Genomic DNA, 24,055 nt, shown 5'->3' with positions numbered 1-24,055 from the left:
ACTAACTTGGGCCTCGGTTTTCTTATCTGTAAAAAGGAAGAGGAGGTGATCTAGATGGCCTCTAAGACACCTTCTAGTTATGGATCTAAGAGTCTATATTTTCTCCTCTACCAATATACAAGAAGATTAAAATATTCCCCCTAGGGGCAGCTAGGTGGCACAGTGGATAGAGCACCAGTCCTGGAGTCAGGAGTCAGGAGGACCTGAGTTCAAATCTGACCTCACTTACGAGCTGTGTGACCCTAGGCAAGTCACTTAATCTCATTGCCTAGTGCCTCCCCCCCCCAAATATTCCCCCTAGAAAAGGTGTGAGGAACAGTTGTCTAAATATTCCAATACAGTACCTGAGAAGTACCAAAACAACCAAATAAACTTACTATTGGCACATATACCCATCTCTCCATCATGATTTCAACTGAGCATCAGAACTCCTCCCTTCAAAGCCCCCTTGAAAAAATTTTGGTGAGGAGGCAATTAGGGTGAAGAACTTGTCCAAGGTCACACACTTGTAAGTGTCAGAGGCTAGATTTGAACTCAGGGCCAGTGCTTTATCTACAGCACCACCTAGCCGCCCCAAAACCAACTCAAAGTAAGTTAGAGAGTATACTGACATCAGAGCCAAGCAAAGGATAGTGCCCAGATAAATTAAGATGGAACAGAATCCATTCCAGGTAACAGGAGCAATCCCTAACTACTAACCAAGTGGTGCTGTTTATAGATTTAGAGTCAGGAAGATCTGAAATTAAATCCTGCCTCAGTCATGTACTAGCTGTGTGACCCTGGGCAAGTCACTTAACCTCTCTCAGCCTTATCTGCAAAATGGGGATAATAGCATCTACTTCCCAGGGCCATTTTGAGGTTCAAATGAGATGATATATACAAGGTGCTTGGCAAACCTTAATGAGCTATATAAAAGCTAGCTATTACTAATGATAGAGATGTGGACTGAAGTCCGCTTCATCAACAATTTTGAAGGTATGTTTCATGCTTACATTTTAAACACTTGCCTTTTATGACAACCCTAGATTTGGAAAATGCATTTGTTTATCTGTTTAGCCTCCACACAGTTGCATTTAATAATAGACTAAAACCCTTGTGTGCTTAAATGAGTTTGAGGCCATGTACTTTTTTTAAAAGCTACTTTCACCCATCTTTTCCCACACCCAATAATGACTGAAGAACATGCTATTATTGCTCAAATAGATTAAAACAGTTTTTTTTTAAAATAAATATAACTTCCAAAGGAAGTTCTGATTTGGCTGTTCACATGTCATCCTTAGTCATATATCTTTCTCAATGAGAAGAATCCAGAGTCTGCTTGCTGAATGGGCTGGAAGGCAGACTGTTTCTGTAGTCTGTGCCTGTGGATCCTGGCCACCAACCCTGACAGCCATGCTTCGTAATCTATTGCAGGCAACCTTGAATGGCATGAGTGTGACATGATTCAATAGATAGTATTTAGTCATTCTGGATTAAATCTGTAAGCTTGATGCTATTTAGGGAAAAACAAAAAAAAAAGTAGAAAACAAATTTTCTCCTTAAAAACTAGTTCCTTATTTAATTTTTGGTTTCATTGAGAAGCAAATACCACTGTACTGCCAATGTTAAAAGAAAAAAAAAAGCAGAGCTGTTTCTGAACAATAACTTTAATTTCATCACTGAAGCGAAGGGAAAATAAAATCAGTAGAGTGTATTCAAAGGACAGGTAGTTAAAATATACAGAAGTCACCCCCAACCTCCTCCTCTCTTTACCCAGGAGTTTTTCTTTAGGGCACAAGATTGTGATTAATCTACAATGGCACCAAACAAGTTCATCATTGTGCCTAACATTTTTGTGTAATGTTACCCCAAACTACAAAAGTCTACCTCCTGATAATATATGGAAGCAGAATGAAATAAGAATCTAAAAGGAGAATAAGTACCAGATTGTGGAGGTCCCTGAATATTAAGCTAATGAGTTTGAACTTGATAAACAGTAGGGAGTGCCACTAACAAGACAGGAGGAATTGAGGAAGGATGGGGGAGAACAGTTATTTATATAGCTCCTACTATGTGCCAGGCATTATGCTAAGTGCTTTAAAACTATCATCCCATTTAATCTTCACAACAATCTTATGAGGTAGGTGTTGTTATTATCCCCATTTTACAATGGAAGAAACTGTGGCAAACAGAGGTTAAGTGGCTTGCTCTAGGTCCCACAGCTAGTAAATGTCTGAGGCCAGATTTGAACTCAGGTCTTCCTGACTCCAAGCCTAGTGTTCTATCTGCTGCTAAGACTAGATCAGTGGAAAATAAAGACAATTTGCTGCCATCAATGTGAAGGATGGATTAGAGAGGAGAACAAGAATGAAATTGGTTAGGAGGTTATTTTGGCAGTGTAGACAGGGGTGGTAGTAATGGATGAAGTGTTAGCAGTGAGCATGGAGAAAAGGGAATAAAGGTGAGAGATTTGGGGGAGGCATATTCAAAAGGATTTGGTAACTGACTGGATAGGAGAGGTGAGGCAGAAGGAAGACTCAAAGACTGGTCATCACAAAAGATGTGATGCAGGAGACTGGGTACATGGCAAAACCACTGACAGAAACGCTGAAGCTCAATGCTAAGGGCTTTCCACATCCATCAACACAATACCCAAGGATCTGAGATGTCACCAGTGTTGGCCCACCCTCCACCAACCCAACTTAGCAGACAGTAGATAGCAGACAACTTAACAGGTAAGTCCTGGGGAGTTATCTGAAGCTCAGAGGATTTAAGTGACTTTGTGACCTTGGTCATATAGTTAGTAAGCATCAGAGAAAACTGAGTAGAATTCAGATCTTTCTGATGACAAGTCCCCCATTTTATTCACCATGCTACATTGCCTCAAATAGTAGAGGATCCTTGCACATAGTTAGCAATTAATATGTGTGTTAAATTTTAATCTGAAATTCAGATTGGATGTATTAAGGTCAAGGTAGGACACCTGAGTGGAAATGTCCCATAGTTAATTGGAGAAGCAGATCTGAAGCTCTGAAGAGAGGTCAGGGGTGGACAAGGAGACGTAGAAGTCATGTTTGTAGGTGCAGTAGCTAAAAGCCAGGGAGTGAAGGAAGAGGATGTTGAAAAGGCCCAAGGCTGACCAGTGGTGAACATCTAGAGGCAGCAAGCTGGCACAGTTGATGGAAAGCTGGACCTGGAGTCAGGGAGACCTGAGTTCAAATCCAGCCTCAGACTAGCTGTGCAGCCCTCAGCAACTCACTTAAACACTCTTTGCCTCAGTTTTCTCAACTACAAAATGGGGACCATAACAGCACCTACTCCCCAGGGCTGCTGTGAGGATCAAATGAGATAATATTTGTAAAGTGCTAACTACAGTACCTGGCACATAGCAGGTGCTTACTAATGCTTGTCTCCTTTCTCCATTCCTTTATCTTCCTTAAGAAGTCAAGAAGATGGTAGAAGACACAGCAAAAGAGAAGCACAGTGAGAGATGAAAGAAGAACCAGAAGAGTATTGGTGTTTCAGGAACTAAGGTAGAAAAGGTTATCCTTTCTTGGACATCTGTTCAAGAGAGTCAAAAGCTAGAGAGGTGAAAAAACTTTAAAGTCTAAAAATTGGCCATTGGAATGAGTAATTAAAGAGTCTGTTGGTAACAGCTGAAGATGAATATTATGAAATTATAAAGAATAGGCTTGGCCTCAAGAAGACATATGAGAAAAGACATCACCCTGCCCCTTTGCAGAGTCAAAGGAGTCCAGGATGTGAAACATTGTGGAAAATAAGGGTTGGGGTTTTTTGGGATGGATATACTGGACTCTATCATGGTGCCAGGAACCTAGTTATCAGGAGATTAATTATCCTTCAAGACTGCAACAGCCTTAGTACTCATTAGTACCCTCTGATTGGATCCCTGAGCAAAGGACTCCTCCCAAAGCTCCCGCTTTCCACCTGGCAGTACTCCTTTGGACTAAACTCCATCATGTCTCCAGACCGTCTTCCTCTCCCTGCTTTTCAATTTCCTTTTGGGTATTATCTTCTCCCATTAGGCTCTAAGTTCCTTGAGGGCAGGGATTGTCTTTCATTTACTTATTTGCACCCCCAGTGCTTAGAACAGGGCTTGGCACATAGTAGGTGCTTAATATACGTTTATGAGCTGACTGACTACTAATCAATTTTGCTAAATATGTTAAAAAAAATCTTTGCTATTATGATGGTGCTCTGGGACTGGGAAAGCATATGGGGGAAAATGTAGGGACTTAAAAAAAAAAAGATCTTTTTTTAGGAAAAAAAACTTGTTGGTGAGAACAATTTCACTTTTAAGTAGTAGAGTTGGAAGTTAGACTTAAGGGGTGGAGAAGAGGGTATGAGACAAGAGTATTAACTATCTGGGTGGCAAGTCCCTTGACTTCTCTTGGTCTCAGTTTCCTCAGCTGTAAAATGCTGCAGAGAGGGATCACGCTAGATGACCTATGTTCTCTTCCATTTCTAAAATTCTGTGATTCCTGTTCTTTAGAATGTAGAATATAAAAGATGACTATGATTAGTTAGGTGCTAAGATTTTTAGTTTTATTTTAAAATACAGTGTTTTTGTTGATAGATTCATAGACACAAAAAGTTGATTCATTCTCATGTTTTTTATAAACCAGCTAGTATGTCCCTTTGGAAAGCACAAAGGTTATTGGAAAAACCAACAAAAATCAAAATTCCTTTTTGTTGCTCATCCAGAGAGAAGAAATATCCATAAATTAGCAACCAATAGGATGTTGGTCTGTAAAATGTGGGAGAATGGATTCGACAATCTCTAAAGCCCTTTCCAACTCTAAAATTAAGATAACTAATGAACGGCACAGACTATATGAGTACTTCTTTATATTTTTGCCTCAAGGTTGTCAATATAGGAAGGGGTAGAAGTCATTTAGTCCATGCCTCTGCTTAAAAGGAATGCAGCGCAAAACTATTTTAAATTAATGGAGATATGTATATGTATATGTATATCTGGGTACCACATAAAATACTAAATACCTTTGAGAACACAGTTTCCTACAAATGGTAGTATATAATACAATGGAAAGAGTACTGTATTTAGGGTTGGGGACCTGAGTTCCCATTCCAGCTCTGCCTTTTACTACCTCTGGGACTTTAGGAAAACCATTTAACTTATCTGGGCCTCAGTTTCCTCACCTGTAAAATAAGCGGGGGGTTGGACTAGATGATCTCTGAGGTCCTTTCTAGTTCCAAAATAATGAATCTATGATTCATTATCCTCTGAGAATGGTGAGATACTGGATCATATCTGGGGCTAAAGTAGTCTAGATTTGGAAGGAAGGAAACAAACATTTGTTAAGGGCCTGCTGTGTGCCAGGCATTGTGCTAAGCACTTTACAGATATTATCTCATTTGATCCTCACAACAACCCTGGGAGACTTGGGCTATTATGTGCTCCACTTTACAGTTTAGAAAACTGAGGCAGACAGAGGTTAAATGACTTACTCTGGCTTACAAAGCTAGTAAGTGAGGCTGCATTTGAACTCAGGTCTTTCAGACTCTAGACCTAAAACTCTATCCAATCTGGCAACAGCTGCCTCTTAGGTACAGTTGGAGAAGGGAGACTCTGTCCATTCAAAAGCTAACAGATACTACTGGACTTCACTCCTGGACTGACCTGGGCTGACCACAGATGCTAGATACCCTATGGACTTATATAGGAGCTATTCCAGAAATATCTATTGGTTGTTTGATTGATCATCCCAGACTAAATCAGAATCCAGGGAGGCAGGGAATAAATTGCTGGATCATTTCCCAGAAGCTCAGCCTCCTGGAGCCTTTTCTTAATAGAATATGACTGTGAGTTTGTTTGGAGCCAATTGGACATACCCCAAAACAAAGGCGTTTTGGGGATAGGACTAAAATAAATTTGCATAAGGAATTCATTTCTAGAACTTCGACACATTCACTTTATCAAGAGTACTACCTGTCTTGGTTAAGTATCCCAATATCATGAGCAGCAGTTGCCAAAAGGTCTTCCTTCAATCTCAATGACTTCCCCTTATCATAAGGCCTGTTTTCTTTTTTGCTTTAGATACGTCGCTACAGTATCTCTCCCCAAACCCATTCTTAGATTCTCTGGCTTCATTCAAGATTTAGGCCACGTATCACTGCTTATGGGAAACGTCTCCTAATTTCCTTGGTTGTTTATGCCTGTTTTGTCCTCCTCAAATGATCAGATATTAGCTGCTGACATATTGCAACTGGCCCAGGAGAGTATAAACTCCAAGAATGCAGGTCTTGCTTTTTGTTTAATTTTTGAATATCCAATGTCTAGGAATAGAGTCTTGCAAAAAGTAAGCATTTAATAAATGTTGGTTGGACTGGATGTCAAGTCTTTGCATCTAGCCATCTGATCCAGTCCAAGAGAACTGCCAAGAAATACCCTTCAAGCAAAAAACAAAACAAAAAACCCTACACAAAAAAAAAAACATCAAAGACACAAAAACCAAAACCCAAACAAAAGCCCCATAACCCCAACAAACAGCATTATAACAAAATGTTAAAAACTTGAAAATTCACACAACCCAACTACGAAATCAGCAGAGTCCAGTTAGAGAATCCAGTACCTTCAATAAGGTCTTCTATTGCTTTTCTCACTCCTCTGTCAAAGGCTCGTGCATCAGCTGGGCTTTGGAAAGTAAGCCCAAACTTTTTATTATCGACTTTCCAATGATGAAATGTTGGGTTTGCTTTCGTGTAGACCAAGTCTTTTCTTATGTAGCATTCCAGTACCACCTAAAAGAGTTAAATACATGGGGACAATTATAAGTGTTATTGTTTTAATTGGGGCCTAGAAGCCTAGTTAGCAAGAGATGGCATTGCGGTCTTCTGCCTTTAAACTACGAAAATCCAACAATCTCAAAAACTTTAACAGTATCAAAGCCGCCTTTATTCCTTGCTTCTTCTCTATCTGCTACCTTGTTTCTCTGCATGCACCGGCTACCAAATTTCTCAAATGAATACTTTTAACACACTATCTCAGTTTTCTTACCACCCATTTAACTCTGCAATCTGGCTTCCCTACTTAAATTAGTCACCAATCGACAAATATTTATTAGGCCTCTACTATGTACCAGGCACCCTGTCACTCCACAACCTCTACTACCCTACCTCTCCCAACTCAAAGGCATTTTATCTTTTTGGGCCATGTGGCATAATAGAGTTTCTTGGAAACAAGAAAACATGGCTTAGAAACCCTGTCCCTGACCCTTACCATCTGTATGGCCAAGTCACAAGCCTTCTGAGTCTCAGTTTCTTCATCTATAAAATGAAAATAATACTAGTAGTAGTACCTACCTCACAGGCTGTTATGAAACATATATGATATAATGTATGTAAAGCTCTTTTGCAAACTTTTAAGTACTATATTATTATCATTGATCTTTCTACTGTATTTGAAAGTGTTGACTTAAAATTCTCTCCTCCCTTGGCTACTGAGATACTGAATTCTTCTGGTCCTGCTTAGTTCTCTATCTGCCCCTGCTCAATTTCCTCCATAAGTTCTCATCTTTCTCCTATTTTCTAACCAATTACTTCATCTAGTCTCAAGGTTTCAGCTATCACCTCTCTACTAACGATCCCTCCCTACCCTTTAAAACTTGCCTTTTCTTCAGAGCCAACTATGTATTGATTTGAATGGTTTGGTCAAGTTCTATCCATTTAAAAATGAATTTGCTTTTTTTTTTCTCCTTCTGTACTTGGTTGTGGTCTCTGTCTTTATTACACTACTCTTTTATCTGCTACCCAGGCTCAAACTTGGGACTTATCTTTGCTTTATCCTTCTCCTTTATGCCCCCATATCCAGATAGTCACCAGGGCCCATCAATATTTCCTATGAAAAACCTTTTGTAACCAGCCTTTCCTTTCCATTCTCATCGACGATTTCTAGGTCAGGCTCTTATTACTTGGACGCTGGACTGAACAGCTTTCTAACTGGTATCCAATCATGTCATTCCTTCTTTTGCCACAAAAATGGTACAATAAAGAACTGGGTTCTTTCTGGTCTCTTACTAGCCATGTCAACTAGGGCAAGTCATGTAACCCCTCTGAAACTGTTTCCTCATCTGTGAAATAGGGATGATAACAATCCAATTGTTAAGATCAAATAAGATCAAATATGGGAAATACTTTGAAAGCTATAAAACCCTCTAAGAAAAAAAATTACGATAATGAATCAGGATGGACACAACATCCCACAAATGCATCAAGCTCACTCTTGATTCTGGGCAAATTGCTGATCCTGTTATATGAAAACATTCTCTCCTCTTCCAATCCTACCCCTCCTTCAAAGCTCAGTTCAAGACCATCTCCCTAATGAAACCCTCCCTGACTAGCCTAGCCTTCATTGATTTTCATTTCCCTAAAAACTAAATAGGATCACAAATTTGAGGCTAAAAGAACCTTCATGTCACCTTGTCCAAACCATTTGTTTTATTGACAAGGAAATGGAGGCCTAGAAAGATTAAGTGAAATTGCCTAACGTCATACAGGTAGTTTTTCTAGTTATCTATAATCATCTATTTTCTGTAATTGAAACAGTTTATTGCCATAACTTATTAATAAATAAAAAATTCTAAGGTGGATTTTTTGGGGGAGGGGGGAGTGATTTCATAATTTTTATCAAATGAGATATATGTGAAGCACTCTGAAAACTTTAAAGTGCTACACACACATACTGTTATTATTATCACTGATGATAACAGTATGATATAAGGAAATGCCTTCCACTGATAAAGTTCAACAACTCCTCTGTAATTCATAGCCTTAAGACAGTTTTGCCTGGGACACCAAGAGGTGTGGACTTAGCCTTGATTATAGATGTATTGTATATTATTATATATGTATCAAAGGCAGTACTTCTTCCTAACGCCAAGGCTAGCCCTCTCTCTGCTGGTTAATGTTTACTACTATTTTTTAAACTTCCTAAAAAAGCTTTTTAAAATCTGAAATCACCACTTATTTTTCTTGAGTGCCTACTGTTTGCATAGAGCTTTGCTTGGTGTGGAATAGGGAACACAAAGGGAAATAACTTTAGCTCAGACCAGCCTGTGTCTGAATAATAATAAATTCAGAATTAGAGAAAGTCCAAATTGGGGATTTTTACTGTTACAAATGTCTGTGCAATTTTAAAATTTGCAAAAGCCTCTAGATGAAATCTTTTAAAAAACAAACGAACCAACTTTACTAACTCTTCCGTTTCCCCATAATTTCTGAGGGGAAAAAACTATCCTTCGGTTGAAATTTTCCATGCTTAGATTCAACCCAAAGGTCAATTCTCCTAGGAAACTTTAAGCTGAAATTGGTCCAGTCATCTGAATAATGTGAACAGAAAGGGGAAAAAAAATCCACTACAACAAGCAACAGTTTCCCCTTTGAAGAAGAAATAAAATGAGCTTAAGAAATTGGGACTAATTTAATGATAACAACAACAATAATAATGATGATGAAAAAACTGTTTGTTATGCCCATTATGTGCTATGCTATGTTCATGCTACCCTCTGTGCTGGCATTCCTTTTCCTTTGGCCTATTCATTCTTTATAGTCTAACTTAACAACCACCTCCTCGGTCCCCATCACTTTCTCACACAGTCTGCACCAACCTTGCGCAGGTGCCATGCATTATTCTGCATTGAGTTATCTGTCACACTGCCTTGCACACAGTAGGTGCTTAACATGTGTCTGAATTGAAATGTGTGTATACGTGGTACAATCCTGAAGCTCTTGTCCCCATCCCTCCAGGAGGGCAGCTTTTGTCACATCTAAGCTTTCTTAGAACCAACAACAGAACTCTATGTGTAGCTTGTTGGCTGAATGGACAAGAGATACCGTTTGTGCCATAATGATTAATTATCAAGTTACTATAAAATGTAGAAGGGCAGCCAATGCTAAGTCTTTACTGAGCACCTTTGTTGTACTGCTTTGGCATATATATATATATATATTCATATATATTACATGCATATAATACACATACACATATAAAAATGTTATTTTAGTTTAAATTAAGTTACATGAGAAATCAAGATTTTGAAAAATAAGTTTTAAAAATTTGGAGATAAACAATTTCTTTTCCTTTATCAATCATTCCTGTCAAACAATTCCTTTAAATCAATGACTTTTAATATTTCTGAAATAAGTTTCCATTTACAAAAATTCTACTTATGCACAATGAATGTTTCAATAATAGAACTATTACTTGAAGTAAAGGATACTGGCATTCAATGCTTATTAATAAAAGCTCTCAGAACTGTCAAAATGTAAATCTTTTGACCCATCGCTCAAATTGTCTCTCTCCTAACTGCTTTTAAAAAAGGAAAAGTGACTGCAAAGGAATGTTCAGATTGCAAATTCAGCACATATAAAGATCAAGCATGCAAGTGTTAATATTCTCAGAATAACATTAACCGGCTCACATTATGTATATTATACATACTTCCTATGTAGCACACAGTACTAGTTGAGGATATGTTGAATATTTTGAATCTCTTTTCTGGCTTCTGAAAGTAAATTTCCAGTACATAATATAGGCAACAAACATGAAGAGTGTTAAAGCTGCCTAGGAGAACTTCGTAGCTTTTTCATAAACAGTATTGCTAATTTAAAGTAGATTTTAGCATTCAACATATTTTTAGTTTCTATAACACCAAAGTACCTTCTTCAAAGAATCATGGGAGGAAGCAGATGCCAATAGAAGGTTGATTTGGCTAATTTTCCTGTTACTGCTTTTTTTCCCTCCAAAACATGTTTTATTCATTAATTTTGTGCAATAAAAGCTACACTGTCTTTTAGGTAAACATCTATTTGGAAGGAACAGTAAGCCAGGAGACAACCTGCCCCCACATTTTAACTCTACCAATCCAACTCGGGAATAGCTCACTCTGAATAATGCATTAGTTTTCAAAGCTCTCACTGCCACTGGGCCATACAATGTGACTGACTTCATCAATGCTGGAAGGTCTGATCCATGAATGAGTAGTTTGCTTAATTCCACTAAGATGGCAGAAGTTCTAAATCTGGTGGGGGTGGGGGAGAACAACCTAGACATTTGAAAACTTGGCATTGACTGAGAAAAGCAGTTCAGTTGTAAGTGAAACTACTTTGGGCTATGGCAAGAGTTCTTATCCTAGGATGTGTGGATTCTAAAAACAAGTATTATTATTATTATTATTTTTTAAGCTAGGCAATGGAGTTAAGTGACTTGCCCAGGGTCACACAGCTAATAAGTGTCAAGTGTCTGAGGCTGGATTTGAACTCAGGTCCTCCTGACTCCAGGGCGAGTACTCTATCCACTGCACCACCTAGCTGCCCCCAAAACAACTATTTTGATAAATCAGATTTAAATGTAATTGGTTTCCTTTGTAATCCCCCAAAGTTTTATTTTATGCATTCACAAACATTCTGAAAAGGGCTGCATAGGTTTCACCAGCCTGCCCAAAGGATCCATGGCACAAAAACAGTAAAGTACCCCTAGATGAAGGTATGGGGGATGATGAAACCTTTATTTGAAACAAAGGTCTTGTTATGTAATCTGGCCTTGGCTTCAGAGTCTAACTTCTGAAACTTTTCTCCTAGGAATTAGGAATTAAGAGAAAGAGAAACATGAATGGAAGGGAGCGGATTGGGGAGAAAAGTTTTTAATTTATCTTCAAGAAAAAAAATCAGTTGTTAGCAATTTAATCCACAAGTCTTCTATCTGTTCTTACCAGTTTGTCTCTCTGTCGTTCCCCATGGATGAGAAAACCACTTCTTCCATTCCCTTCTGGGTGCATGACCTTGCAGACACCAACTCGACTGATACCACCTCCTTCTTGAGGTAACCATCCCCCACTGGAGTCATCTCGGGTCATAACCACAGCTTTGACACGAACAATATAGCTGTCACTAAAATGACAACAACAAAAATAACTTGGTAAGATAAGAATGTTATCAGCTTTGTCTCCATATAACAAACTCTTTCAGTGGGTCAATCAACCAACATCCCAAACAAGACGTAAGCACGAAAGCTAGCACTCATAAAATCGAGGGTTGGTATTATCTTTTATGGAAAGGCAACCTGGCATAGTATAGAGTGTGGAAGAGACACGGATCAAAATCCTATCTCTTACATTTACTAGTTGAGACCATGGGCAAGCCCCAGTTGTCTTAGTTATAAAATGGTAAAATACTTATAGCAACACCTTTTTAGGGTTGTGGTGAGGATCAAAGAAACGATTTATATAAAGCACTTTGTAAACCTTAAAGTGATATTTAAATAACAGCAGAAATCCAATACAGACTTTTCTTTTTAACCTGGATAAAACATTCCATAATTATGTAATTGCTAAGCACTTTACTTTTAATAACAATGAATATTTACATAGTTTTTAAAGATGTATAAAGAGCAATTAGATACCCATTCTATCATTGGATTCTTAGAACAATCCTGTAAAGTAGTTATTAACGGTATTATTATCTTTCGCATTTTACAGAGAGATTCAGAAAGGTTAGGGGCAGGCAGCTAGGAAATACTGGTCTTGGGAGACAGGAAGACGAAGGTTCAAATCCTGCCTCAGTCACTAATTAGCTGTATCACCCTGGGGAAGCTGCTTGATTTCCTCAGCTGGAAATATGGGATAATAATAGCACTTACCACCTAGGGTTATCTCAAGGATCAAATGAGATAATGTCTGTAAAGCACTTTGGAAAACTTTCAGTGCTTTATAAATAAATGCTGGCTATTACTGAGTGACTTGTCATGCTGCACAAAGTTAGTGGGTCCTGAAAATGAGATTTGAACCCAGGTCTCTCCCAATTCAGGTTCCACCATGTGTTTTTGCTATTAAAATAATATCTTCTGACTTCGTGACTTCTCTATGGGCAGAGACTAAAACTTCCCCATCTTTGGTATTCCCTGGTACTTTCATCATCTCAGATTTTTCCCTCTCTAAAAGAAGGAGAATAGACCAGATGAAATCTATGGACTCTTAGATTTAATAATCTGTATGTGACTTTGTGATTTAAGAACTGCATTGTATTAAATTTGTTTAAAAAGGAAAATATGTTACTTAGCAGGCAATTCCCTACTACATCTTTACACTATCATAACAAAAAAGATAGTTGCTTAAAAATCACAATAAAATGCAATTCCTTAATGATTCTTTGTTCATATTTTAAAATCTTATGGTCATCTGAAGGCATATACATCTATTTTAAAGGTTTAAAGAGTAACTCATACAGCCTGTTTTCAAGTCAGTTTGGGGTACAAGCTTTGAAAATATAACCAGTTATACTATGTATTATGTGGCATCTATAAATTATACCACTCAGCTTGACTTTCCTAAAAAAGAAGGCAACAGTCTTTAACCCTTAAAATTCGACTTTACAAAAAATTGATTCTCACCATTTCAGGAATCTAGTTATATTTTGATGTAAGATTACAAGGATGATAAACATTCAAATCAAAAGCAAATCACAAAACAGTTTATATAGCTTACAAAACATTTTCTTTCAACTATCTCATCTAAAACATAGCCTGCTGTTTACCATTTTATTTGCTAGTCTAAATAACTTTAGTTTCATGATAAGTTACTCTGAAAACCTGCCAAAACCTGCTTCCTCCAGAGACCAAATCCAGCCTTTTCTTATTCATTGTCACATTTTGGAACAATTATTTATTTCCGCAAGACCATCAAATTGGTAATTTGTCTATTTGCATGTGACTGACAGTCGAGTCACATTTCATATATCAAAGGTGAAATATATACACAAATGCTTTCACAATAATTTATCTTCAATTATTTTTGATTAAGTAGAAAATGTTTATAGGTTCACAAATGTCACAAGAGCTTGCTGTGATCAAGCTATTTTCACATTTTGCTGAAGGGAAAGCAGGGTAATAAAATGTCAATGCTTGTCAATGATCAGAGATCAAATGAGGAGCAAGGTCCACCACAGAGTTGGAATATCTCTCCTTGTATACAGATGCAAAATAGGAAAAAGGGGAGCTAATTATTTGTAGATAATTCTGAGAACTACGGTAGCCTGAAATCTGCATCCTAATGTTTTTTTTAAAAAAAACTTTTGGCAGCATGTTTCTGTAAAAATGTATAGAATTACCATGGGCTAGGAGAAAGGCTGCCCCTTTTAATGGAAAATGAAGTGGAAAACTGAAGCAATTAGTTGGATAATTCACATTTAAGAACTAGGTTTTTGACACATTGGCCTTGACTGCCCAGGAAAAACCAGTTCAGGAGGCTGGGTTACTTCTCTAGACCCTGGGCTTTGTTTACTAGTTCTCCAGCTGGTAGATGTTAAGAAATGCTTTTTTACTTTCTCCCTCCCCACATCAGCTACACACAAACTTTTCTGTGTTTTTCGGGCATCTTTCCCACAGTGGCTTAGAACAGGCTGGCTGAGGCATTTCCCAGAGTTAACCACATTGCCTTCCTAATCCTATATGTGTGTTACCGGTTCATTTTGACAGGAAATTACTAAGGTGCAGAACTCAAACCCCACACTCCTCTTGTTTAAACATGACCTATCTTTTATGGAGCTTTAGCATCTAGGGGCATCTTTTTGGGGAGAAGGGGGAATGGAGAGAAGAGAGGAGATTACAGGTGAAGAAAAAAGTTTGCATAATTGAAATTAATGCAATCCCTTTAACATTTCTCATTTACCAAGGAGAGATTAATTTTTAAAATGCTGGTAGAAGATTATCAGCCAACCCAAGAGATATCTTCCCCATGCCATCAACCCTACTGTAACTTTCTACTTTTTGCAAAATCTTCCTTCCTGTCCTCTTCTACTCCTACACCCTGCCTCCCATTGTCCCCCCAAGAATACACCAACCTAAAAAAAAAAAAAAGTGAACCAGTATGAACTGAGGCACTGAAGCATGTGGTTGGTTCTATAAAAGAAGTCAGCAGGGTTAAAGCAGAGCACTGAAAACTGAGGAGGAAATAATATCTGTCTGGATTATCCAGCTGCAGGGCAGCCAGCCAACTGTTTCCTATCTGCTCTGTATTTAAGGTCTTCAGTCATTCAACCCCACCCAGAACAAAAATGACAACGAATTTGACGCAGACTATAGAATTAAAAGGTAGAATACAGAAAGAGCTCCCTCTCCCCCCAGACTCTGCCCCCACCTTTTTTTTTCCTTCTGGAAGGAAAGAAGAAAATAACATCTGCTAAAAACACAGATGGGGTTATTGTGGGGGGAAGTAGGAGGGGACGTGGACAAGGAAGGGGAATTTAGCTCTTGATCTGGTCAAGTAAAATGGCGCCTATTTTCTTTATCAAAGGAGAGAGGGACAACAGTTTCAAGATGGGAACAATGGAGGAAAGTGAAGGCTGCAGAAACACATTTCTGGGTTACAGAATTTTAAAGGGACACATGAGGCTAGAAGATATGTCCTACAGGAAGGCCTTCTTCACAGGACCTATGTTAGACATTAACCAAAACTCAGCTTTTGAATTTTGATCACGTGGCTTGAGTTATTGAGGCATTGTTATTTTTTCTTAAATCCTTCTTTTGTCTAGGTTTCCTAACTCTTCTTGTGATCCTGCCAAGTCAGTCAACCTTTCTGTGCCTCAATTAATGAACAAATATTTATAACGTACCAATTATGTACCTGGAACTATGCTAGGAAGCTTCTGGGGATGCCAATACTGGGGGACAGGAAAAGAGGTAACAACAGGGAAGGGGAGTTGGGAAAGGATCTTGCAGTCAGAAATACCAGAATGCCTGTAATTCCATTCAATAGTCATTTACCAAGCACCTATAACTATTATATGCTTGTTGTTAGGATTCCAATGAGTCTCTGCTTTCAAGGAACTTATATTCTCCTAGCATCAGAGAGTAAAGATGGGGAACCTCAAAGGTATCCTAAACACTCTAAACACCCCCCTCCCCCTCGCAGTAGCTGGCTCTGTAAGGTTTCCATGTGGGGCTGACTGGTCTCTGGGTTCCAGCTTTCCCCTCATGCTGATGGGGTACAGGCTCTGGAACACCCCCCCCCACCCCAAAACTCTCCTTGAATTTCCCTACATGGTCAAGTCTCTGGCATTCACCAGAGGCATCGACCCTTCCCGGTTAATTAATTGCCCTTTTATTGTCTGCACCTGGCCCCACCCTAGACCTCTACTCCTTGATTCTATCTAGATACCAGTCTTCCTTGGCCACGTGGTCCAGGTCCTTGGTGTTCTGGTCCTTCTCTATTATGCAAGATCCATCTTGGCCTCCATTAAGGGGCTCAGATTCTTAAAATCTGGCCAATGGCTCAGATTCAATATAGCCTGCTTGTCAATACAAGTGTCACAAATGTTCAGATTCCTTAGGAGTCTGGAAGAGGCCTGGTGGGCCACATGTTGACTTAGAAAGCTATGTATTATCTATGTTTTATTTTATTTTTATTTATTTTGTTAAATATTTCTCAATTACATTTTAATGTGCTTTAGTTGCACTTGGGAGTGATGTAGGTCTTGCAGGCAAGTGTATTTAATACATCTTCCCTACATCAATGAACATACATGTCTGGGAAAAAAAATTATATTTCTCTATTCAAGTCTTTGGTCTCTTCTATATCCATAACAAAAAGGAAATTTCTCTATGGAAAAACATGGAAATTAGATCGATTCAACTTTTATCAATCTGTGGTATAATTTAAAAAAAGACAACGTAGACGGATACTGAGGGAAAGAACACCTTACCTCAAATCTTTTTCTTCCAAAGGGAAGCTGAAAGAGCAAGGGTTTTTTAAAAAATCCACAAACTAGGGAAATAGTGCAACACAATATTCACAGCACTGTTTTGTTAGTGTATTATGAAGTCAACTACTTTGAATGTGGAGATGGGAGGGTTCAGACCTACGATCACTAATTCACTAACAACCAGCAGCTTAATTTTACAGAATTGCCCGGGGGCACTAAGAAATTAAGACACTGGCTCTTGGTCACTCAGCTAGTAATTGTCAAGAGACAAAACCAGGGTCTTCCTGGTTCCAAGGCAAATGACCACAGTGGGCTGCTTCTCAGCTATGGCTTCCAGAATGGAAAAAGACCATGTAAAGCACACACCTTAATAGAATAAGGGTAACCCACATGCCTCCTTTCCTTATATAAGAAAAATAATATTATTATAATAAAATAATAATTTAATTATGAATTATAATTATATCCAATACATTAATATAATTGTACTTACTTATAATTTAAATAATAACATTTTTATTAAGTTTGCTATTTTGGGGAAGAGTGATGATGTCCCCTGAGAGGAGATTTCTGACCATCTCAGTTTCACCCTGGAGAGAGTATTCATGGGGCAGGTTTGCCAAAAGGTCAAGCAGCACTTAGTTCTCTAAGGCTATTTCCATATACATACTTGTTGCTACATAACAGGATCATTTCAATCAGTGAGGAAAGTAATTTCTACACAGGAGCAGAATTCCATGTGTACTCCAATCCCTAATGATGCCAGCATTATCCACTATTTTCCCCTAGGGGCAGCATGGTCTAGCAGACAGAGGACTGGTCTGGGAATTAGAGGAAGTCTGGATTTTGTGTCAGCCTCTGATGCTTTAATAAGGTGTGATTTTAAGCAAGTAATCGAGACACTCAGTCCCTTCTAATTGTTCTTGCCTTGCCTCAATTCTTTCCCTATTCCAAATTATCCTCCACCAAAGTGATTTTCCTAAAGCTAGGGCAGGTGTGATCATGTTACCACGCACCCCCTACTCTACAAATTCCAGTAGCTTCTTATGGCCTCCAGAACCAAGTAGAACATCTTTTGTTAGGCTTTTAAAGCTCTTTTACAACCTGGCCTTTCCAACCTTCTTACACTTTACTCTTCCCTCCACATACTCTACCGTCTGGCTAGACTGGCCTTCATGTTGTTCTTTACCCAGGGCACTCCATCTCCTGACATCCTGATGCCCTTTTCACTGGCTGGGATACTCACCCTCCCCTCCGTCTCCAGTCCTAGCTTTCTGGGCTTCCTTCAAGATTCAGCTCCAATCCCACCTTCTGCATGAGGCTTTTCTTTGTCCTCCCAACTGCTAGCACCTTACCTTCCACCTGGCTCTATATACAGCTAGTGTGTGACGAATCATTCTCCTATCTGTCTTCCCCATTAGAATGTGAGCTTGTTAAGGGCAAGGGATGATCGTTTGTGCTTTTCTTTTATCCCTAGCACTTAGCACAGTACATGGCACAGAGTATAAAGCTCTTAATAAAGATTTGTTGACTGACAGACCACCATCTTTGGGAACTAAAAGGATGATATAATCAAAAGGAAATTATTATTTGTGTTTGAAATGAATTATATGATTATATCTTTGCCTGAAACAATTCACTTTTGTTTTACTTGGACTAGTAAGATTATTCTGTAGTCCCTGAGGACATTCATCTACAAGGTAAACGGGGGTTTCAGACGTACCCTGTGATATAAGAGAAAATTATCCAGTACTAATAGGGTACCAAATTTCCTTCTCTCTCCTTTACTTCTTCCTAGGAGGCTGAATCTCATCTCTAGTCAAGATTTCCTTTTCTGCCAGGTGGAAAAAGAGATACAACAGATCTTTGTGAACATCGACAAAGTTGCCTCTGTACTTTTACATGGGCAAAGTCCCCCTTACCCACAGCGCTGCCTCACCTCCACTTGGTGAAGTCTCTACCTTCCTTCAGAGCACCCCTCCCTCCACAAGGCATTCATTCAGCACTGCTCCCTTCCCATACCTCATACTTACCTGGTATATAGTTTGGATTTACTCGGGTATGTATATGCTGCTTTCCACAACAGAGTGTAAGGACCTTGAGGAGAGGAACTTTCATTTTTAGTTTTATATTTCTAGTACGGTGCCTGGCACACAATGGGTGGTCAGTAAATGTGTACTGATTGATAGGTGTGGCCCACCTATGGCAAAAGACTCATTTGCAGATGAACTAAACTGTAAGCTGCCAAGCAGGGCATGAGGAAATGAGGAAAATTTGGCTCATGTCTTTAAACTCAACTCAACTTAAAAAAAAAAATCCTCATTATTTAGATAAAAATTAGTGAGTCAAAGAATTTCTAACCCCTCCCAATTAACTGTGAGTTTTAAAAATGAATTTTTTAAATCTTTTGAGATATTATATAGCAAAAGAGGTTTTTTTGCTAATTTAATTGTTTAATATAATACTTGAATGAATCATTGATATTCCTGGGGTTGGTATTTCCTTCAACAAAGTTGAAAAAGATCCAATAATGCCTATACAATCATGTGGGACTCTTGCCTATCTCTTCCCAGAAGTATGTACTCAACATGGTGGAAGACCTCTGTGCTTCCCTGACAGACCTACCAGGCAGGTGCCAATGAAGCCATCAAGACTATCATTGCCAGGGGACAGCTAGGAGGCACAGTGGATAGAGCACCGGCCCTAGAGTCAAGAGGACCTAAGTTCAAATCCGGTCTCAGCCCATAACACCTTATTAGCTGTGTGACTCTGGGCAAGTCACTTAACCCCAATTGCCTCGACTATCATCGGGTTCATCAGTGAGTTTTGTTCCATGCCATGACTGCTCCATTGCTTTTCGAGTCATACATTTGAACTTACTCCACCAATTCTTTCACAAGTATTTTTAAAAGAAAAATATAAAGTCTTAAGTCAAGTTCTCCTAGAGATCTCATTTTTGTTTTTTGTAGTTTCTGTTATTTCTTTCAAGGCAAACTCCTCTACACATGTTCCTCTCTCAGTCTCCTTAACAATAATTCTACATCTTCCCCTGTGTCCCTAAGAAGACAGGCCTCAGCTTTGCCTGTGCAGCTTATAATAAAAACCTCCTAGAATGAATCCAAAGTACAAAATTAACCTATAGATATGTTAATTTAATAAATAATATTTTAAAATAATTCCTTACTAAATCTCTTCTAGTAAGCAGCCTACTACAGAAATACTCATGGCTTCTCTACACTTGTAAATAGTTATTTTAAGGATCTGTTGAGACAATTTTGGAAATTATGGTTGGAAGTTTTATTAGCATCAGAATCCCAAATCCCACAGAACTATTAATAACATCTTTAAACCTAATATTAGGACATGTGTCTAGATGCTTTTAACATCACAACAGTTCATTAGCAAATATTCAAGAAATCTAGTTCAAGTTTCCAATTTTTAAAAAATAAAGACTACAATTTAGTTAGCTCTAGAATCAGCAAAAAATAAAAATTCAAGTAAAATTTATTTAAAATAAAATAAATTAAACTCAACAACCATTTATGGACTTTAATGACTCTAAACTTGTTGGGAGGTGAAAGAAGCCTGAGTAAACCAAAAGTTACTATCCCTGCAGAGCTTCAAGGCAATTTATGCAACATAAAAGTTGGGGCAAGCAAAATCTGAGAAGCAAAAGACCAAATTTTGGTTTATGATTTCTCCTTTACTACTCATGTGGAGAAGACTAGTGTAATGGGTTTCATAATTGGGATAAAAGGATAACTAAATGAAACAAAGATAACCCACCTCTTACCAACCCTTTCTTTCTTCTGCTATGATTTACCCCACAAGAACCACCAGGTAACAGTAATGGAAACACTGCTGTGTATGGAATTTTGTACATTTGATCAGCTGGTAATTCAAATACATGACAGCCTGGTGTACTGGCAAGGGTATACAGGTTGTAGGGTCAGAGGACCTGGGTCTGCAAAAAACTCCTTACATATTTGACCTTAGCCAAGTCACCGGCCTTTCTCTCTCTAGGCCTCAGTTTTTCTCATCTGTAAAATGTAAGGGTTAGCTCAAATGATCTCTAAAAAGTCCTTTTCAGGGAGGGATAGAATTTGGAACTCAAAACTTTTTTTTAAAAAGTTTAAAAATTGTTTTAGCATATAATTTGAGAAAAAACAAAACATTAAAAAAAATTACAAAAAAGAAAAAAAACCAAAAGCCCCTTTCAGCTCTAAATGCTGGGGTGGCATTATAGGGACATCCTCCAATGCAGGCTTTAAAAAAGAATGCTCTCTTTGAACAAGCAACTGATTTTCTCAGCTTTTTTTATGAAGTGAAAAAATAATCTAGTTTTCCTAGAAAGATAAGTAAATCTCAATCCCATAGCAAGCAATATGTACTTTCATTGAAATTTATCACTGCTATGCTGGTGGGTTTTTTTTTAAAATAAAAAACAAGTATGCTTCAATCTATATTCTATTTTTTTTAAATAAAATTTTTGATATCTTTTTTTTTTTTACATTTCCCCTTGTCCCTTCCCTCCCCTACCAAAGAGCCATCCTTTATAACAAATTGTTTTAAAAGAGCTCTTTCTTCCTTTGTAACATGTGAGAGCTGATGGAGGCAGCTTTCAGAAACCAAAGGAAGCTACACCTTAAAGAACTCACAAAAAACCAGAAATTCAGCTCCTTAATATTAGCTTTCTTTATAACAGGGAGAAACTGCTTCAAATGCACTGTGGCAAAGTGCACTGGACTCAAGGACCTGAGTTTGAGTCTCTGTTTTGCCACAATCTAGCCGGGGGATCTTAAGCAAGCTACTTAACCAGTCTGGTGAAGTTTGTCCCCTTCAGGTCTTTATTTTTACACAGGGGACTGCTATGTGTCAGTCAAGAAACACTGAGTAAGAGCTTACTAAGTGCCCAGCACCGTCCTCAGGCATTGTCCTAAGTGTGGAGGATACAAAGAGAGGTGGGGCTTATACTCTAATGTAGCAATTGGCTTCAAAAGTCTACTCTCCTCATTTTCCAAACCCTTTAACTTTTTCAAAAGCAGAATGCATGCTCAGAGTCAGGTTTAACTCCCCAATGAAAGGAGAAGGGAAGAAGAGTTAAAATAAGCCTTTATAAAACACCTTCTATGTGCCAGGCAAATATTATCTCATTTGATCCTCACAACAACCTTGTAAAGTAGGTGTTGTTATTATACTCCCATTTTACAGCTGAGGAAACTGAGGCAACAGAGGTTAAGTGATTTGTCCAGATTCACATAGCCAGTAAGTGTCTAAGAGGCCAGATTTGAACCTAAGTCTTCCTAACTCCAGGACCAGGGCTCTATCCACTGCATCAGATGCCTCTGGTAAAGCAAAAAGATGTAAACGCCAATGCTATTCTGTAAAGTAAGATGTCTCATCTACCCGGAGATATAGTTCCTCCATCCTAGGCCTCCTTAACAGAAACAGTCCACCCTTAAATGAAACTATATGGATACAACTGGTTTTCACTTTCCCGGGCTTTGAACGAGCCCTCAAAAACGACCCAGGCCATCAATCTCTAACACTGTCCTACAAAATACATCTGTAAAAACCTTTTGTTGTTCTATCGTCACATGGGTCATTCTTGTATTGGGGTGGCCCCAGTTAAATAGAAGGCATCCTTGTTTTATGGAGGGAGTTTTAATAAAGTAAAAAAACACAACGGCAGTGTCCATGGGAAGAATTTTAATCCCTAAAGCTTTGGGATTTGCAGAGCTCCCTGGATTAGAAGGTGAGCAGACTAATCCTTTACCCAAGGCTAGTCCCCCAGATCATGCTTCATCCCATTCAAGCTATTTTCCAGGCCATCAGAATATGGTCAGCTTGGACATGTTATCATGTCATCTGATCTATATACTCTCATGTAGAACACTCCTCCCCACCTACACATTTCACTTCCACAATGATAATCAAGTCTGTCCCACAACATGCCCTATCTCCTTTAATCATCACATTCATCTCCTCCCCAGGATTAACCTGCAATTTCTTGTTGGGTGTCAGCTCTGGTGGGTAGGCTTCTGCCTTATCTTACACAGGTACAGGTTTCTTCGCCACGTCACAGCCAGCCAAACACTTACTGTCCCCTGTCCCTTGACCTCCCATTTATTTATTGTCTTTTCCCACTAGAATGTAAGCTCTTTGAAAGCAGGGATTCTCATTTGTTTCTACTTGTATCCCTAACACTTAGTACAGTACCTGGCACATCAAGAGTCTAAGAATTACTTTAACTCTATTACCAATTCTACAGTGACAAAGCCTATTGTCTGAATAACTGCTCCCAACATCTGGGATTGCTTAGACTTGCCCTGAACACCACTCACTAACATGTGTTGTATCTCCCCAGAAGAATGTAACCTCCTTGAGGACAGAGACTAGGTCACATTTATATTATTTTCTCCAGCATCTGGTGTATAATCAGTACTTAATAAACGCTTGTAGATTTATTAATTTATATTTCATATCACTTTTGAGAAGACAGCACTACAGAAATGTGCCTTCTTCTTCCATTAACAGTTATCTGTGCATACCATATTCATTTTTATAACCCCCAAAGTACATTGCACATGTTTGGTGCTCATTATAGCACTATCTAAATGAGACATTAAATAAATGCTTGTTAAATGAATGTGTGAATGAAGGATGAACTAATGATCATTACACACTTTCAAGAAATTTACCATGATATTTTGGAGGCTTAGCAAATCCAATGCAAAACCACAACATTCCACAAAGAATAGAAAAAAAAAAGTTTATGCAGTAGAAAAGCTGATATAATTCTGAAAGCACAAAAAAGCATACAGAAATACTACTCGGTGTAGGTGCTATGACACAATTCAGTATTTCCAATGGAGAGGACAGGCGAGAAAGGAGGGAAATGAAGAGGAGGGTTGGCTACTCAGGAAAAGCACGCATGCATGTGTGTATATACACGCAGGTGTATATACTCACATACATACACATATCTGTGTATATATACAAACACACAATAACAAGGAATCCAGCTTTCTGTAAAGAATTCAGCAAACTGTTAGCAACTGTGTATAAAATTTTCTCAGTCAATTCACCTGAGTTTACATTTCTCACCTGATAACAATCCCACTGTGTAGTCAATCGACAACTCTGAGATTCTCCAGGGCTACACTGCCAGGGCTCTCAAAATAAAGGAAAAGTCCAAACTCAATAATCCACCACTGCTGAGTTCAGCAGGAATGAGGCAAACTCTCCCCCAAAGTAATTTTTCCATCTGTTTTAAGAGTTAGTCATGGCTGGGGGGGGGGGGGGGGGAGAAGGAGAGCGATACTATTCCCCATTCAATTCT

The 24,055-nt window shown here is 38.5% G+C and overlaps 1 protein-coding gene across 1 annotated transcript in view; it reads right to left on the bottom strand.

The window, feature by feature from the left end:
• The window catches only part of SPRED2 (sprouty related EVH1 domain containing 2), a 168,681-nt gene that overhangs the window by 29,906 nt on the left and 114,720 nt on the right, over positions 1 to 24,055 (bottom strand). Inside the window, exons 2-3 of the mRNA XM_027865479.1 lie at positions 11,730 to 11,907; positions 6,594 to 6,762 (exon numbers count right to left, since the gene is read on the bottom strand). Coding sequence (XP_027721280.1) covers positions 6,594 to 6,762; positions 11,730 to 11,907 — 347 coding nt within the window. The remainder of the gene's footprint in view (positions 1 to 6,593; positions 6,763 to 11,729; positions 11,908 to 24,055) is intronic.

Source organism: Vombatus ursinus, unplaced genomic scaffold (assembly GCF_900497805.2).
Source record: "Vombatus ursinus unplaced genomic scaffold, bare-nosed wombat genome assembly UNPS02014778.1, whole genome shotgun sequence".
In the NCBI taxonomy this organism is placed as follows: domain Eukaryota; kingdom Metazoa; phylum Chordata; class Mammalia; order Diprotodontia; family Vombatidae; genus Vombatus; species Vombatus ursinus.
The sequence above is the reverse complement of the archived record's forward strand: the minus strand, read 5'-3'. Positions and strand labels throughout refer to the sequence as shown.